At 42.0% G+C, this 17,646-nt stretch overlaps 2 protein-coding genes across 2 annotated transcripts in view; both read right to left on the bottom strand.

Moving 5' to 3' along the window:
- Positions 1 to 805: 805 nt before the first annotated feature.
- On the bottom strand, positions 806 to 10,434 carry msrb2 (methionine sulfoxide reductase B2). Its single transcript, XM_080752189.1, has 5 exons — positions 10,163 to 10,434; positions 9,676 to 9,773; positions 8,132 to 8,208; positions 5,251 to 5,398; positions 806 to 3,355 (listed from the first exon to the last, which is right to left on the bottom strand). Exons 1-5 carry the CDS (start codon positions 10,281 to 10,283, stop codon positions 3,227 to 3,229), a joined length of 573 nt encoding a protein of 190 aa, XP_080608315.1. The 5' UTR covers positions 10,284 to 10,434; the 3' UTR covers positions 806 to 3,226.
- A 3,629-nt stretch (positions 10,435 to 14,063) lies between these two features.
- The window catches only part of armc3 (armadillo repeat containing 3), a gene marked incomplete at its 5' end in the record, with an annotated part of 36,441 nt that continues 32,858 nt past the window's right edge, over positions 14,064 to 17,646 (bottom strand). The window contains one exon of the mRNA XM_080752414.1: positions 14,064 to 14,324. Within this exon, the coding sequence (XP_080608540.1) occupies positions 14,109 to 14,324 (216 nt within the window). The 3' untranslated portion in view covers positions 14,064 to 14,108. The remainder of the gene's footprint in view (positions 14,325 to 17,646) is intronic.

The following is a 17,646-nucleotide window of genomic DNA, read 5'->3' as shown; positions in this document are numbered from 1 at the left end:
TGAATAAACACACACAGGCAAACATGGCTATGCAAACACAGACACAGGAGATAGACAGAGAGATACGGATGAAAGTTTGATGGAGAATGGGGGAGTGAACATCAAGTTATTTATTAACTTGAAACAGTAAGACTCCCTAATCGGGAGATAAGCGACCGTCAGGTCGCAGCGTGAAGATCCATGTTGATGACATGAGTCTATATACTCTGTAGCGATTTGCGTGATTTTAGGGCAAAATCTGTAGTAGTGTCCAAAAATGTGTTATAAAAAATCGGCCTGATGGTGGCGCTATATGGGACAGACCCATGTTGATGACATGAGTGTAGAGCAAGTGTGTACCGAGTTGCGTGATTTTAGGGCAAAATTTGTAGGAGCAGTGTTCAAAAATGTGTTTGAAAAAATCGGCCTGATGGTGGCGCTATATGGGACAGATCCATGTTGATGACATGAGTGTAGACATACTGTGTAGCGATTTGCGTGATTTTAGGGCCAAATCTATAGGAGTAGTGTCCAAAAATGTGTTTTAAAAAATCGGCCTGAAGGTGGCGCTAAATCGGACAGATCCATGTTGATGAGATGAGTGTAGACATACTGTGTACCGATTTGCGTGATTTTAAGGCAAACATTGTAGGAGCAGTGTGAGAATTGATGGGATTGTGGTTTGGCAGGCAAGGAGTGTGTGTGCAAAATTTGGCATGGATCGGGGCAACGGTTGCGGAGATGATTAACTTGAATAAAGGACATGCTGCAGTGTTGAGCCTGGACCCATAGGGGTGACATTCAATTATTTGACATACCAGCAAACTCTGATCCATGGAGTAAAATATACATTTATTGACAAATGGTGTTCCATTTTTGAAACATTCTTAAACGGAGACTCTTCATTCAGATATACATGCATGCCACAAGGAGTAATGATACAATGTGATCTCTTGTGTGCTGCAAAAACAACTTAGTTCTTTTGATTTTTAAACTTGGGAGAATCAGATTTGTCTTTTAACATTTCTTTTTCTTCACTTAGATATAAAAAAGTAGTCACAAACATCAATCATAGCTCCATCAAAACAGAACGCTGTACCCAATACAAAATGTGTTCATAAGTTGCTGCCTGTGACTAAATGAAGAGACAAACATTATTAAGATTAAATTACATTTCACAAAACAACAGTCAAAACAAAACATTCAACGTTTTGGGTCTGAGAGAATACATCTCGTCAAACGATGGTCCCTGGCTCAAACGGCCAATAAATAATGGACCTTGATACAACAAGGGTTGAAAGCCACTGGTCTAGAGAGAAGAGTTGATGGACATTTTGGGTTGTGAGTTTGGTCTGCGTCTAGCTGATTACCAAGCGTGTTTAGGAAGGGAGCGCTCGTTTTATGGTTAGATGTCACAGTTATTGTCCACGACATTCAGTTATTGTCCACGACATTGCAAGCGGCGCGAAGGCCAGCGGACCTTGGTCCTGCTCTTCGCGCCCGAGCGCTGCAGGCGCGAGTGCCTGCGAAGAGCGGGCCAGGAGTTACGAAGCCGTGGTGAATGCAATCGTTATATTTATGCCCAGGCCGTAAGGGCTGTGCAAGCCCACGATAAACGCATTCTATTCACCTCCTCTGCGCGGTCCAAGTGACTACAATGGAGCGCTCCCTACCTACGGTTCAGCCAATCACAGGGGGCTCGGGGGGGGGGGCAGGAACTTGTACAAGCTTGGGTATCCACTAGACGCGTTTGGTCTTGGATGACAGATGGCCATTGTTGATGATGATAATTGCGACCAAAGGTCGCATTATACCCTGAGAAATCGAGTAGCTTGTCTGACTGTCAGTACAGGAAGTGATGTCACGTGATGTCAGTGAGTCACAGTGATGTGGTACAGAATGACTCATACTGTATGCTATTATTCCAAACGTAGGAGACTTCGTTTGAAGGAGCGCTCGTTTTATGGTTAGATGTCACAGTTATTGTCCACGACATTGCAAGCGGCGCGAAGGCCAGCGGACCTTGGTCCTGCTCTTCGCGCCCGAGCGCCGCAGGCGCGAGTGCCCGCGAAGAGCGGGCCAGGGCCGAGTTACGAAGCCGTGGTGAATGCAAAGCCCACGATAAACGCATTCACACCCGCCCGCGCAGTCCAAGTGACCACAGCCGAGCGCTCCAGATGGGCATAAAAAGGTCACGTGACATCACTTCCTGTACTGACACTCAGACAAGCTACGAGATTTCTCAGGGCTAGGCTGGTAATCCAGCTTTTGCAGGGTCACAGGTTCAAGTCCTGACTTGCGACCTCAAGTCCCCATCTCTCTCCCCATTTTCTGTCAGCCTACTGTCAATAAAAAGCAGAAAAAGCCCCAAAATACTGTCCAGATGGCAAAGGCATGGCCCATATCTGTGTGGCTGGTTCAGATAGGGATCTCCATGTATGGGCATAACATATATTGTATGTATATGGAGGATACATATTATTATTAATAAAGGATAAAATAAAATAAAAAAAGTCCATATTATGGTCATTCCCAGAAAAAGAAAAAAAAAACTTTTATGCCCATACATGGAGATTTCTGATGTCATAAATGCCAGGCCGAAAATGAGAATGTTAGGGTACCCATATATGGAGATCCACAGGCATCAAACCAAGGCCCTAACTCACCAAGGCCCTGCTTGGCATTACTTACGTACGTTTTATGCCCATATATGGAGATTCCTATATTGTCAATATTAAGGACATTATTAAGGATATTATGTTATCAATATTATGGACATATATGGGAATGCCCATATTTGATAATGTCCATATACAGTATGGGCATATTTTGACATAACATAACTATCATGAAGGAGTCTCCATATATGAGTAACTGGTCCCATATACATCACTGGCCAGATGGCCAAGAATTGGCGCAACCTAGGTTGCATGTCACCCTGAGGTCGCAAGTCACCCTGAGGTGTCTTAGTAATCTATATAACTATTAGTTTACCGGATGTCTGTCTGTTCGTCTGATGTCCGTCTGTACTCTGACGTCATAGTACTGACGTCACAGACTGGCCAGGACACGGATATATGGGCATAAAAGAGTGCCAGATAGAGTGCTGAAACAGTGCCCAAATTTGGAGATCTTGAGTTGGTTGAATTGGTTGCAACCAACATTTTTTTTTCTTTTTCAGTTCTTCTGGTAGGACAGGATGGGTTCTTGGCGGTTCTTCTCATGGACAAGGAGATAGTTTGAAGTTCTACTCTGCATCTCTGACTGGTATTTTGTCCTCTCTGGGTTCGAACACCAGAGCGGCGCTGTTGATGCAGAACCGCTGGCCTGTGGGGTCTGGTCCGTCTTCAAACACATGGCCCAGGTGTGCATCACACTACAAACACAAACACACACACACACACACACACACACACACACACACACGCACGCACACGCACACGAATATACACATGCACAAAATGAGAAATAGGGGATTGGGATGGCACATCTTGATTGAATAGAAATGTGAAATGCTAAATGTAAAACTAAATTCTAATATATAGATGGATGTGTACAAAAAAGATGTTTATGTGTTCTGTTAAAAGTTAAAGCTATATTCCGATTTAAAACATTGCTATAGTGTTTGTTCAGTAACAAAGTAAAAAAAAAAAAAAAAAGATCAGCTTCAATTTTATTGTGTTCCAGTCTCAGTTTTGTCCAGTAATTTTTGTCATTGTTTCATCACATTCTAATTTCACTGGTTTATCCTGTGTCCTCCATGAGTTTTCCCTCCTGATTGGAAAAGTTTGTTGTCCGCCCAGGGTCACATTAAGGCCAATCTTTGCGTGACGCTTAATGAAATTAACACATAAATAGCACTGCTCACATCACACTAGGGGTGATTTTTCTGTTTACTAATGAGCTGGAGAGACTGGGAGTCCAGTGGTTCACAATGTGGAGTCCAGGGATTATTTTGTGTTGTATTGAAAAATAGCAGATATACAAGCTCACAGCGCGGCACCGAGTGCCACGCTGCGAGCTTGTAGATCTGCTATTTTTGAAAAGTCGTGAAAATGTGTGCAAGTCTTTGAATATTTCAAATCCTTCTAAGGTTTTTTGAAAAACCTATGTTTCCCATCTCATAATATTTAGTTCCAGGGACCCCCAGAAGCAAATTTTGAGTTACAAATGTTTGCTTATAAAAAAAATACATATATTTAAAGATTTGCACACATTTTCACGACTTTTCAAAAATAGCAATCTAGAAGCTTGCAGCGCGGGCAAACAATAGCTAAAGTATAAAATAATTAAATAATTAATGACCCTCCACATTGGGCCCTATAAAGCCCGTATCATAGTCGGGTCCGCGGTGGAAGGCTTTACACCGCGGTGTAGTCTTTTCGAGTCTTTTTGAGTCATGAAACTACAACGTTACATCATTCCTCGCGGTGGAGAGCTTTCCACCGTGAGTCCCAACACATCTCTCTGTTTTTACTATCAGACAGACAGGCTCTACACCCCGTTCACTGATTGGTCGACCTGAACCGGTCTAGACGGGGTAAAGGACTTCACCGTGGGCCGTGACTATGATGGCCTGCACTTATTTTCTGACTTGAGGTGGAATGCTTTCCACCTCAAATTTGCGGTGGATAGCTCTCCACCGTACACTCTGATACGGGCTTAACTCAGTAGTCCGATAAATATAAGGCAGAGGTTGGACAAAATTGTATTATTTAGTTTTTCAACTGATTCTGTCAGGAAATTAGGTCTACTAGCCAGGATAAAAAATCTATACCCTGATCTGCTCATGCACAAAAAACATTCATTGGCCTCAGAAAACGCCCACAAAAGGTGATGACTCATCACTTTTCGTCACTAAACCATCATTTTCTGGGGCTATTTTTAGCCCAAGGAATGTTTTTTTTGTGCAAAACAAATGCTTGCAATGGATTCAGCATCATGACAAACCCCTAGTTAGACCCCTCACATCCTACTTAAAGCTGATGTTTTTCTGGATATTTTCCTCCTGTATAGAAAGTCGATGGGAGCCCAACTTGATTTGGCCACTGTGGGTATTTGCCATGAGCAGATCAGGGTAGATTTTTCATCCTGGCTAGTAGACCTAATTTCCTGTCAGAATCAGTTGACAAACTAAATAATACAATTTTGTCCAACCTGAGTGTATTTCTTTTCCTAGATTTACTAGACTACAGTCCCACTCCCCCCCCCCCCCCTTTTTGACGCCCCTGGTCAAACCTTTGCCTCCAAGAAACAACAACAACAACTCACGTTTTTGCACAGGACTTCTGTCCCAGTTCCACCCAGGCTGTTGTCGGGTCGGCGGATGACGGAGGCGTGGCTCTCGTCCCTCCCCCACGTCCCGTGAGCCTCTTTAAACGATGGCCAGCCTGTCCCAGAGTCATACTTAGCCTCTGAACTGTCCCAACGGAGAGATAGAGAGATAGAGAGATAGAGAGATAGAGAGATAGAGAGGTAGAGGGAGGGAAAAGAGGTCAATAAGCTGACTGGCACTGAAAGATAACAGATGGTGAGACTCTTTACTGAACAAAAGAATCTACCCCAATATAGAGCTATTTAACATTTGTTTTAAACAACAAAAACTACAACTTACATCACATTTAAAACCCATTTAGGCCTAGAATTATTGAATGCTTTAACTATTGAAAAATAGCAGATATACAAGCTCACAGCGCGGCACCGAGTGCCGCGCTGCGAGCTTGTAGATCTGCTATTTTTGAAAAAGTCGTGAAAATGTGTGCAAATCTTTGAATATATGTATTTTTAAAGCAAACGTTTGTAACTCAAATTTTGCTTCTGGGTGGTCCCTGGAACTAGATATTTTGAGATGCGGGTCCGTGGCCAAATACATGTCATTTTGGGGGTCCTTGACATGAATTAGGTTTGAGAACCACTGACATAGTAGTCTCTCAAGAACAGACTAACTGAGCTCCAGTTAAGTGAAAAGGACCTTTTCTTTGACGATGGCTGGCCAGATTGCTGACATATAGAAACATAGGTTTTTCAAAAACCCTTAGAAAGGATTCAAAAGACACTTATAGAATCGGGTCGAAATTCTAATTTTCACGATTTTTCAAAAATAGCAGATATACAAGCTTGCAGCGCGGCACTCGGTGCCGCGCTGTGAGCTTGTATATCTGCTATTTTTCTATAGCTAAAGCATTCAATAATTCTAGGCCTAAATTAAACAACAAAAACTACAACGAGTCATACTTAGCCTCTGAACTGTCCCCGGAGAGATAGAGAGATAAGAGAGGGAGGGGAAAAGAGATCAATACGCTGACTGGCACTGAAAGATAACAGCCAGGTAAAAAGGTCAGGTCGGGGGGAGTTTTGGTGAGTTATTGTCTTGTTTTTCTAGGACAAGGGTGTGCATTTAAGTCATACATGGGCAACTGGCGGCCCGGGGGCCACATGCGGCCCCCACCTTCACTTAATGCGGCCCGCAGGTTAATATCAGAATACTGATATATTATTGGTTTCAGCTGTTACAATTCCAAACATGCAAACATGACCGTTTTAATTACTTCAGTCTATCTTAGTAGCTTAATGACTAGTATAGTAGTACTAAAACGTTAGTCTTTTTTTCATATCCAACATATTTGTATTTAGGTTCATAATGTTAACATGAGTATAACTATAACTACATTTCAGGATTCCAATTAAAAAAATAACAAAAATTATTCATGTTTCTAATTCAAAACTGCGATGCGTTTTGAGCTTGTAGATCTGCTATTTTTGCTTATTTTGTATGAGATACTGAATGACAAAGTAGGACATAGCAATATGCAATGTGGCCCTCTGGAGTGAAGGTGGAAATATAGTGGCCCTCGCCATCATCAAAGTTGCCCACCCCTGATTTAAAGGGATATTACACTTTCAAAGTCATTTTATCGTCTAATCAGGCTTTTATGAACACCCTGAACAATTTTTTATTTGCTTGATTCAATATTTAGATATTTGATGTAAATGTTACCAGACCCGACACGCCCAGGCCCTCTCCACATACACACCCATTGTAACTTCAAACTCCATTTTAACCGTGATAAATTCATTAAAAACAACCATTATTTTTTCTGGTGACTCAAACTACCCTCCTAATACGTGAGCAGGCCGTGTTTTTTCGATAACTTTTTTCATTTATTTTTAATAATCCATTTTTGTATTAAATATTTTTCATTTTCCCAAATAATTATTAAAAATTAATGAAAAAAGTTATCGAAAAAACACGGCCTGCTCATGTATTAGGAGGGTAGTATGAGTCACCAGAAAAAATAATGGTTGTTTTTAATGAATTTATCACGGTTAAAATGGAGTTTGAAGTTACAATGGGTGTGTATGTGGAGAGGGCCTGGGCGTGTCGGGCCTGGTAACATTTACATCAAATATCTAAATATTGAATCAAGCAAATTAAAAACTGTTCAGGGTGTTCATAAAAGCCTGATTAGACGATAAAATGACTTTGAAAGTGTAATATCCCTTTAAGTAGTATGTGTAGTATATGGGCCATCTACACGTCAGTCCCTCCCTCCTACATTGTTTGTTGAACAAAGCCTGACCACCGCCCGACACCAGGCTGGCCTTGGACTTTACTTTTCCCCGTGTATCTCTGTTGATTTTACCTGGCTGTGAAAGTTACTGCTCTACTGTACGTGTGGACTATCATTCCATTCTATACAAGCCTTACCTGACATGCTTTTTTGCACCGTAATTTCACGCTGCAAACGTGGACTTTGCCAAATTGTCACTATACCTTGCATCTTGTATCTAACCTCATGTACATACTGTATTGTACTGTACCTGCTTATGCTATGTGTCTTTGATTGTTTTCTTTACTTGTTGCTCTTTACTGTTAATACTGAATTGCAATTTTATAGTGCTTTTCCAAGTGCTCAAAGCGCTTTACAATGGTTCATTCATTCATACATTGGGAGGTGAAGCGGCAAACATTCTGGCACCACATAAATACAGCATGGAATTGTGGACAAAGTGTTATCCAATGATAACAAAATACTGGATCTGAGAGGCTAAACCTCATCAAATGGTGGATCGTGGCTCAAATGCAGAATAAATAATGGACCTTGATATGAAACGGGTTGCAAAGCACTGATTTAGATGTTGTGAGTTATACCTGAACAGTGGGACGTTACAGCAGACACAGTGGTACATCCCCACCTCAGTATGCTTCAGGTAGATCCCACTGAATGGCTTGGAACACACACACAATTTGATCATTTTACTACTATTCTTGTAGGTTTTACCTTTCCTAACATTTAAAGATGAATTATCTATCTCTTGGATTGGTCTAGATCAGTGTTGCATTGCTGATTCAATGTCTGGGGGTACGGGGTACAGGGGTAATTTTCAGGACGTCACACGCACGTCGCTTAACAACTACTACTATACAGGTCTATTGATATGCACATAGGCTTGTTTCTTTGTTGTGAAACTAAAAGTGTGAACTTGGGGGTTGTTTAGCATCAATGTATGTCCATGTGCATGAGAGACTGACACTGGTCAGAAAATATATGGGTCGGTGACTGCGTGACAAGAGCAAGACTGGTCTAGATTGATTGATTTTATGTGATGACATAAAAAAGAGCACAAAAGCACTTTCCGACATACAGTCAAAGTCACCAAGAATGAAACCACGATAAAGGCACACTTCCATTGTGATCCTCTTCAACAAAAAAACACTTAACAACGTAGACAAACTGGGATAGTGAAACAGTTTAGAACTAGGATATTGAATGTTAATGACTAGTGTGGCGTATTACACAGATAAAAGTGTCCTTAATGATCCTGGATCCAGATCTTATTCACCTGGTCATTGGTTAAATAAAGTCATGCCACCAGGCAGTGTCAATGAATGTTTGTTTTGGTTGTGCCAGGTTCATGCAGAGAATTAGAGAGGCAGGGGCTGAAATGTCTAAAAGGGCTATTTTCTGTGCTTGACACCACACTGAACTAAGCATTATCAAGTCGATACTGGAGATGTGGTGTGCAGCATAGATTTCTATACAGAGAGGGCAATTCTTTCTTGCATTTTTTTTCACCATAGTGAAAACTGCATTCATGGTCTGGAGAGGGCACTTTTTACAGACGGATATAAGGGCAAGCCCCCTTTCATGTCTGTGTGCACGTGCTTGATCCGTGCACAGAACTGGACTTTACACCTGTCAATGTCATTACATCTGCAGTGGACATAGCAGCAAAATGTTTGAGATAGTGTTACAGGGTGAGAGATTATGGATGCCATATAGGCTGGTCATTTTATATTATAGTTCAACATGTCCACACACCTGCAGGATACACAGTGCCTTGTAAAAATGTCTCTCTCAAATTGTGTCAATCTCAATGGCCCTGTGTTTATGAGGTTTAAATCTCTACCTGTGAGAGTGGGGTGGGTTGGTTCATGATCACACAAAACTGGTGTAGATTATTTTTTATACCAGGCAGTCAGTGCATGTGACTTTTGAACATTACCTGTGTGTGTGTGTGTGTGTGTGTGTGTGTGTGTGTGTGTGTGTGTGTGTGTGTGTGTGTGTGTGTGTGTGTGTGTGTGTGTGTGTGTGTGTGTGTGTGTGTGTGTGTGTGTGTGTGTGCGCGCGCGCGCGCGTGTGTGTGTGTGTGTGTGTGTGTGTGTGTGTGTGTGAGAGAGAGAGAGAGACTCACCTCTTCTGTCCCCTTTTCTCTGGTGACCACATACTGTTCAGGGGTCAGCTTTTTATGCCAGTCTGTATTTTTATCATATCGGGTGAGAGACTTCAAGCCTGAACAAAACACAAATGTACAAGTCAATCCAGCTGTTTTGTTCATAGTTGGAGAGTTGGATGGTGAGGTGACAGCTAGATGGTTCTTTGGCAACCTTTTCTCCTTCTGCCAATAAATTGAAATAATCTGCTACTACATAAGAGAGAATAGAATAGAATTGCCTGCTGCTATTGCTAAACAGTGCATTTAATTTAACCACACAAGTTGCAATTACTAAAGAATTCCCCTGGAGCCTGGAGGTAACATGCAGCACTATAATCTTACAGATGGGTTTGACTTGCACTTGCACTGCAGGCAGCCTGAGGGGAATGGTATCCAATCTATCTATCCATAGATAGCTCAAGTTGGCAGCAAATAATTATGGCAATTATATGGACCGATCCATTACCTTGACTTGTGGAGACAGGCCGGACGAACGCTACAGGAATTCTCTTTGGTAATAATATCGCCGACTTGGCCGTCGCTCGCTGAGAAATGACGTGGGAAACACGGGCGATGAAACGAGACATGTTGTTTTCCTCTGCGTTGCGGCTGATCCAATGCGTAAAGAGTCAAGTGCACTCAGAGCTGGTTGCGCTGCGCGCACAGTGTCCAGAGCTCCGCTGGTCTGTCTGGCACAAATCACAGCCTTTATTGAGTCTGCTCCGGTCCTTACTCGTCTGTTCTGCACCGTGTGTGTGTGGAGCAGTGGCACTATGTTGATAACCATTCATGCTTTCTATTATGTAGGTCACAGTTGATAAGGCGACTAGGCCTATATAGCCTTAAGTTGGTCGAGCGTCTGTTTATTGCTGGGCAATGTAGGAGAGATAGAGAGAGAGCTAGAGAGAGAGAGAGAGAGAGATACTGTAGACAAATGATTAAACTAGTTCCTCAGATGTCACCATATGACCATAAGTAGGCCTACTAAGTAATACTGTAAGTTATGACAATGGTTCTCAACCTGTGGGTCGGGACCCCCAGAGGGGTCCCCAAATTATTTTGGGGACAGACCAACAGTAAACAGACTAACATACAGTATAAATGTATCTGCACATTTCTAAAGTGACAATTTAAGGACTTTAAAGACCTTTTTGGTCAAACATTGGTCAAACTGTCAAATATTAGAGGCAGACATTGAGAAAATAGCAGATCTACATACATGCTCACAAAGCCTCGCAACGAGGCGTTGTGAGCATGTAGATCTGCTATTTTCACAAACAAAATAATGACAACTCCTACAATTCCAAGTGCTTCTGCAGGGTGGGGGGGTATCCAGTTCAAATATGATTTCTTTTGGGGGTCGCAGCCTGAAACCACTGAGTTATGATTAACAATAGGCCTACTACATTTCCCAGCCTTTGGGTGCTAAACAGCAGGTAATATGTAACCTGCCCTGACTTGCAGACTTTGGCTCTGGTTTGCACATTTACCGTTTACCCTGACCTGACCTTTAGCCTACTGTCAGGAGCAGCTTAGCTGCACTGTTCCATTAACCCATTAGGACCCGAGGCAGAGTCTGCAAAATGCCTTCTAAATCAGTGGTTTCTCAAACCGTTTTTGTGCCATGATTTTATTTGTAAAAACAAGTTGCATCATGTTCATCGGAGAAGCGTCAGGGATACAAACACAAGAAAGTCTTGCGACTTTTTTCCATTGTGGTCCCTGTTTTGGGACAAACAATACTGTAACAAAATACATACAGGCATGCAGACAGTACATCAATACATAATACAATCAAGAGCTACTGTACACTACCTACAGCAGGGGTGGGCAACTGTGATGATGGTGAGGGCCACTATATTTCCACCTTCACTCCAGAGGGCCACATTGCATTGCTACTTCCTACTTTGTCATGCTATTATCTTATACAACTGCGATGTGTTTTGAGCTTGTAGATCAGCTATTTTTTTGCTTCTTTTGAATTGGAATCCTGAATATTTTTTTTGTTATTTTTTTTATTGGAATCCTGAAATCTAACATTTTGATTTAATTTTAACGCATTTAGTTATATACTCATGTTAACTTTATGAACCTAAATAAAAATACACTGGACATAAAAAATACATTTTAATACTACTATAATAGTCATTAAGCTACTAATATAGACTGATGGAATTAAAGCAGGTCATGTTTGGAATTGTAACAGCTGAAATCAATAATATATCAGTATTCTGATATCAACCTGCGGGCCGCATTAAGTGAAGGCGGGGGCCGCATGTGGCCCCCGTTGCCCATGTATGACCTACTACAGCATAAATACATGGAATTGCATTGCTAATATACTAAGTGACCATACTATTCTGCAACATTTTCTAAAAGCCATGCTTTGACCCTTATCTTAAAAAGGAGATGACTTTTTGCATATTTCGCAACTTTCCGCATATCTGCATAAAATCACATGAAAAAAAACCTGCATATTTCATTGCAAAATCAAGGATTTTTGCCTTCATAATCAAGGAATTTTAGTCTGCATAAACAAGGATCTTTGCCCACGTTTTTCTGGAGGGTCTAACAGAGGTACACAGGGATCATATTGATGTCAGGGACGTGCTGGCCATTGGGAAAAGCGGGCCAACTCCCGACCAGCCGGTTCATTCCCAGCCGGTCCAGGCCGGCCATTAGGAAAAAATTTAAAATAAAATGTCGGCCTTCGTTCCATTTTGGGGGCTGGGCGGCCAACAAAGTAAATCGTCACTGTCGGGCAGAAACCTCGTATCTCCAAGTTTGAAATTTGTAAAAAAAAATCGCAAAGCAAAGCCCTGCTCCATCATACAAGGCCTTCGCACAAAAGTAGTGAAAACAGTAGATCTACAAGCACACAACGCCTCGCGGTGCGAGGCGTTGTGTGCTTATAGATCGGCTGTTTTCACTAGTTTAAATCATTTTTTAAACGATAAATACAAAACAAACGGTTTTGGACATTCACGGTTTCCACCCGACAACGACAAAATATAACTCATGTCCCACTGGCTTGTCACTTGTCATGATCTGAAATGGTAAATCTTTGAGTAGCAGCAGCGCTATAGAGAGAGAGATATAGCGCACAATGAGGGCCTCTACAACTCTTTTTTCCAGGCTGAATCAAGGGCCCAGCATGACCCTGAGATGTTATTCAGCTGTAGTTCAACTGACCTGGCTGCCAGAGGGAGCCAACCCAACTGTTTTCCAACATGGTCCCTCACAGACAGCCTCAAGACAAGCCTGACCAGCCTATTTGGAGAAACCTGCAACTTAAAGGACAACTTGTAATTAAAGGATATAAAAGATGAGTGTTAAAATGTTTTCATTTACTCCTTTCATATGATGTTGATTTCAGTGGTTGGGGGCCTGCGTACAAGTGGCTAAATATGTCACACAATAAGCCCATTCCCAAGAACTGCACTGCAATCTTTCATGGGCAGATGTGACTTATGGGGGCTAGAAGTGGTTACTGTAAATGGTATTAAAGAAATTGCTGGCTTATCTAAAAAATACATATTTAGCCACTTGCACGCATGACCCCACCCATTGAAATCAAGATCGCTAAACGTGCTAAAACGATAGAACGAAGTAAAGGAAAACATTTTAACACTCACCTTTTCTTTTTACAATTACAATTACAATCTAAAATGTGAACCCTTGTTGTAAAAAAAAAAAAAATCACACCCGTGTGAAGTGGAGCTGTGTGTGTGTGTGTGTGTGTGTGTGTGTGTGTGTGTGTGTGTGTGTGTGTGTGTGTGTGTGTGTGTGGATCATGTGTACCGATTTTTGTGACATTTGAAGAAAATATGTAGGAAAAGGAGCAAAAAGTGTGTTTTGGAGAAAATTCAAGATGGCGGAAAATCTATCATGGCGCAAATGGGCGTGGCCTATATGGGGAGATGCCTCATGACCCAAGGAATCCAGGGAAAAAATATTTTTAATTTTCCGACCTACGGTTCAAGAGTTACAGGCCAAAACGTAAAGTGGGGTGTTATAGCGCCACCATGAGGCCAAATGACACAATTATTTTTTATTTAATCCTTGAAATCATTATGAACCTCCTCTCCAAGTCTTGAAACTGTAGCCCCTGTGGTTTGCGAGAGACAAATAATTGAATGTGAGTTTTTGCGATTCCCATTCTAAGTCAATGGGGAAAATTAATTCACTAATAAATTAATATCAATTAAACTATAGAACCTTTCTCTTAGAAAAGACAGACAGACACACACACACACACACACACAGACCCACACAGCCACGTATAGGGAGCCTGTGTTTCACACAGCTCCAAAAAAAGGTTGTCCTTTAAGGCTTTTGTTAGGTCACCGTACCATGAGCCAATGGCATAATCGAAACAACACAAAACCAGTGAGTTTGTGGTAATTCCGGACCTATATGGTCTGGTACTGCATAGCAGCTGCAGTGTTGGATTTCAGAAGTCTGCCAGGCTGGTGCATGAGATCCACTATGTAGGCGGTGAGCGGGGTGCGGTGCCCAGGGAGATGGGCCAGCCGGGGGGTCCCCTCAGGGAGGAGCACCTCGTTCCAGGCCCGGTTGTACTCGCCTCGAACCAGAGTACAGCTCAGTCCAATACGATCAGACAGACACTACGGAGATACCAGAGAGAGGAGAGGAGAGGGAAGACTCTAGTGAGGAACTCAAGTCAGGGAAAGAACACTGCGGAACAAGATGACGTTTAAAGGCAGGGTAAGTGATTTCATTTAACTCATTCATAGCCAAGCCACGAGTTTCCCGAGTTATTTCAGTACCCCCAGATTGCCACAGCCCGAGTTTTCCGAGTTGGCAGCCATTTAAAAAAAAAAAAAGGATCTTTGCCCACGTTTTTCTGGAGGGTCTAACAGAGGTACACAGGGATCATATTGATATAGATCAGAGGTGGGCAACTTTAATGATGGAGAGGGCCACTATATTTCCACATTCACTCCAGAGGGCCACATGCGTATTGCTGCATATGTCGTACTTTGTCATTCTACTGTGTGCTTGTAGATCTGCTGTTTTCATTAGTTTAGTACATTTTATAGATGATAAATACAAACCGAACGGTTTTGGACATACAAGGTTTCCACCCGACAACGACGATATATGCTATAAATATAAGGTGCTGGGAGTGAAAATTATAATGTAGGGGTGCCTCGGAATTAAAACAAATATTTATGGGGTGCCCTGAGACAAAAAAGTTTGTGAACCCCTGGAATAGGGTATGTATATATGTAAGATCTGACATAACCTATACTGTACTACCAGAATTAGGAATGGATACTGAATCTGTTTGGATAAAAATAATTTACCATAGTGCAAACCCTCTGATAATTGGGGCCATTTACAGACCCCCAGACTGTAACTCATTTTATGACCTATTGGAGAAGCATGTGGCGGGTTTAGGGAGCGCGGAGGTAATTTTAACAGGAGATTTTAACACCAACATACATCGGAAAGACACTCCCATCTTCAAAACCTTCAAACACTTCTGTAATATACACAACCTTACCCAGATGATCAAACAATACACAAGAGTAAGCCATAATTCCCGTACCACCATAGACCTAATATTAACATCAGACAAATCTAGAATAAAAAAGAGCGGTGTCATAGAATGTAACTTAAGCGACCATAACATAATATTCTGTACTCGAAAAATTCCACACAGGGCCGCAGTCCAGTGCCACACCACAAGGAGCTGTAGATCCATGAAGCATTATTCCCCTGAAGCCCTAACCACAGCACTAGATAACATGGATTGGTCAGAAGTTCTAAATTGCTCCTCAGTCGAGGAGACCTGGACGTGTTTTAAATTATTATTTGTGTCAGCACTGGATAGATTAGCACCCTCTAAAAAGGTCAGGGTCAGAGCTCGTACAGAGCCATGGATGAACACAGAAATATTGAATACAATTAAACTCAGAAATAAAACCCACTCAGAGTACAGGAAAACAAATAATGAGGAAACGCTTGAAAAAAGTAGGAAACTACGCAACAAAGTAAATAATATGATTAAAAAGGCTAAAAAGAACTATTTAAATGAAAACATTGAAGAAAACAAAAACCATCCACAAAAACTATGGGAAGCATTAAAAAATTTAGGTTGCAACAATAGGCTACAAACTAAAAGTACCAATATTTGTATTATTTCGAATGGCACACTTATAACTGAAAAGCTGGTGGTGGCAAACAGCTTCAACAGCTTCTTCACCACTATTGCCACCACATTGGTCAGCAAACTTCCTCCACATTCAGGACTTTATGGTTATGACCATATAGTAGCTCACTATGAGAACTTAGGGGCAAAAAAAGATACTTTCGCATTTAAACCCGTAAAAACCGAGGATGTGCTGAAAAAGCTCATCGCCCTCCAACCTAGCAAGGCCACTGGCCTGGATAATATACCCCCCCGGTTCCTCAGAGACGCAGCTATGTCCATCGCCCCCATCGTAGCCCACATTACGAATATATCCATCTCAAATTGTCAAGTCCCACAGGATTTCAAGATGGCAAGGGTAATCCCACTATATAAAAAAGGTAGTAAATTAGAACCTGGCAACTACCGCCCTGTCTCCATCCTGAGTTCGATCTCAAAGGTAATAGAGAGATCCATCCATGAACAAATCAACAGCTACCTCGCTGAGCATAAACTACTTTTTAAATTCCAGTCGGGTTTTAGAACATCACATTCCACTGATACATGCCTACTGTATCTGACAGACCACATCAAACGTGAAGTGGACTCGGGCAAATACTGTGGCATGGTCATGCTGGACCTCCAAAAAGCATTTGATACAGTAAACCACTCAATATTATTAAACAAACTAAGGGCGATTGGTTTTGACAGCGCATCAATAAATTGGATGAAATCCTACCTGGAGGGAAGAGAACAAATGGTGGACATCAACGGTATGATGTCCTCGCCCCTCTCGGTGAGCTGCGGCGTCCCACAAGGGAGCATTCTAGGGCCATTACTGTTTCTACTTTATATTAACGACATGAATGCGGCTTGTAACTGTAAACTGTTCCTGTTCGCTGACGACTCAGCTCTACTGATTTCGGGTGAGAACAAATTGCAGGTTGAGGAAGCACTTAGCTCAGAAGTCACCAAAATCCGTACTTGGCTTACCGACAACAAACTGTCTCTACATCTCGGTAAAACGGAATCTATTCTTTTTGGGTCCAGACATTCCCTAAAGCTGGCCATACACTAGCCGATAATCGGGCCCGACTGAATCGGGTAGAATTAAACACTACAGGATCATTTTTTCAGATTATTTTACCAGATAATCTAAACGGACTCAGACTAGCCGTTTTGAACAGTCGGGCGCTCCGCACGCTACAGGATTCTATCCCGATTGAGTCGGGCTCGCACACAGCAATAATAAATAATATAATGAATACAAGATGCCACGGGGGTGTTCTGAGAGCTGTGCTTTGCAACACGCACGTACACGCACATACAAACACATGACGTTATCCACTGACTCAACACACAACACCGCCTCACGCAACGAAAAAAAAAAAGCGCTTCAATATGGAAGTTGTGTCCTATTTTGACGATATGAGTTCACTTGACACGTTTCATGTACATCCAACTCTGACATCCCCTCTCTCTCCTGCGCTAATGCACCGCTCCGTCCTTCTCATGGCTGAACAGGCTGATGGTGCCTGATTTATGATTAGTCGTATGACTGTGTAGCGCACCCAGAACAAGATCTCCAAGACCAAACTGTGTCTGTCCCGTGCCACGTTGTAAGCTTGTAGATCAGGATGGGCGTGTACTTCTTTGACTCCTAGAGATGGGATTTATGGTCCTTTGAAGTGAACCGGATCTCTGGGATCCGTTCCTTTCAAAGAGCCGTTCAAAAGACTGGCTCATTAGTTACTTTGTAGATTTTGATTATAATTACAAATAACTTCAACCCT

The sequence above is a fragment of the Nannobrachium achirus genome, assembly GCF_963921795.1.
Source record: "Nannobrachium achirus genome assembly, chromosome: 21".
NCBI classification, from domain to species: domain Eukaryota; kingdom Metazoa; phylum Chordata; class Actinopteri; order Myctophiformes; family Myctophidae; genus Nannobrachium; species Nannobrachium achirus.
This window is presented reverse-complemented; position numbering and strand designations above follow the sequence as displayed.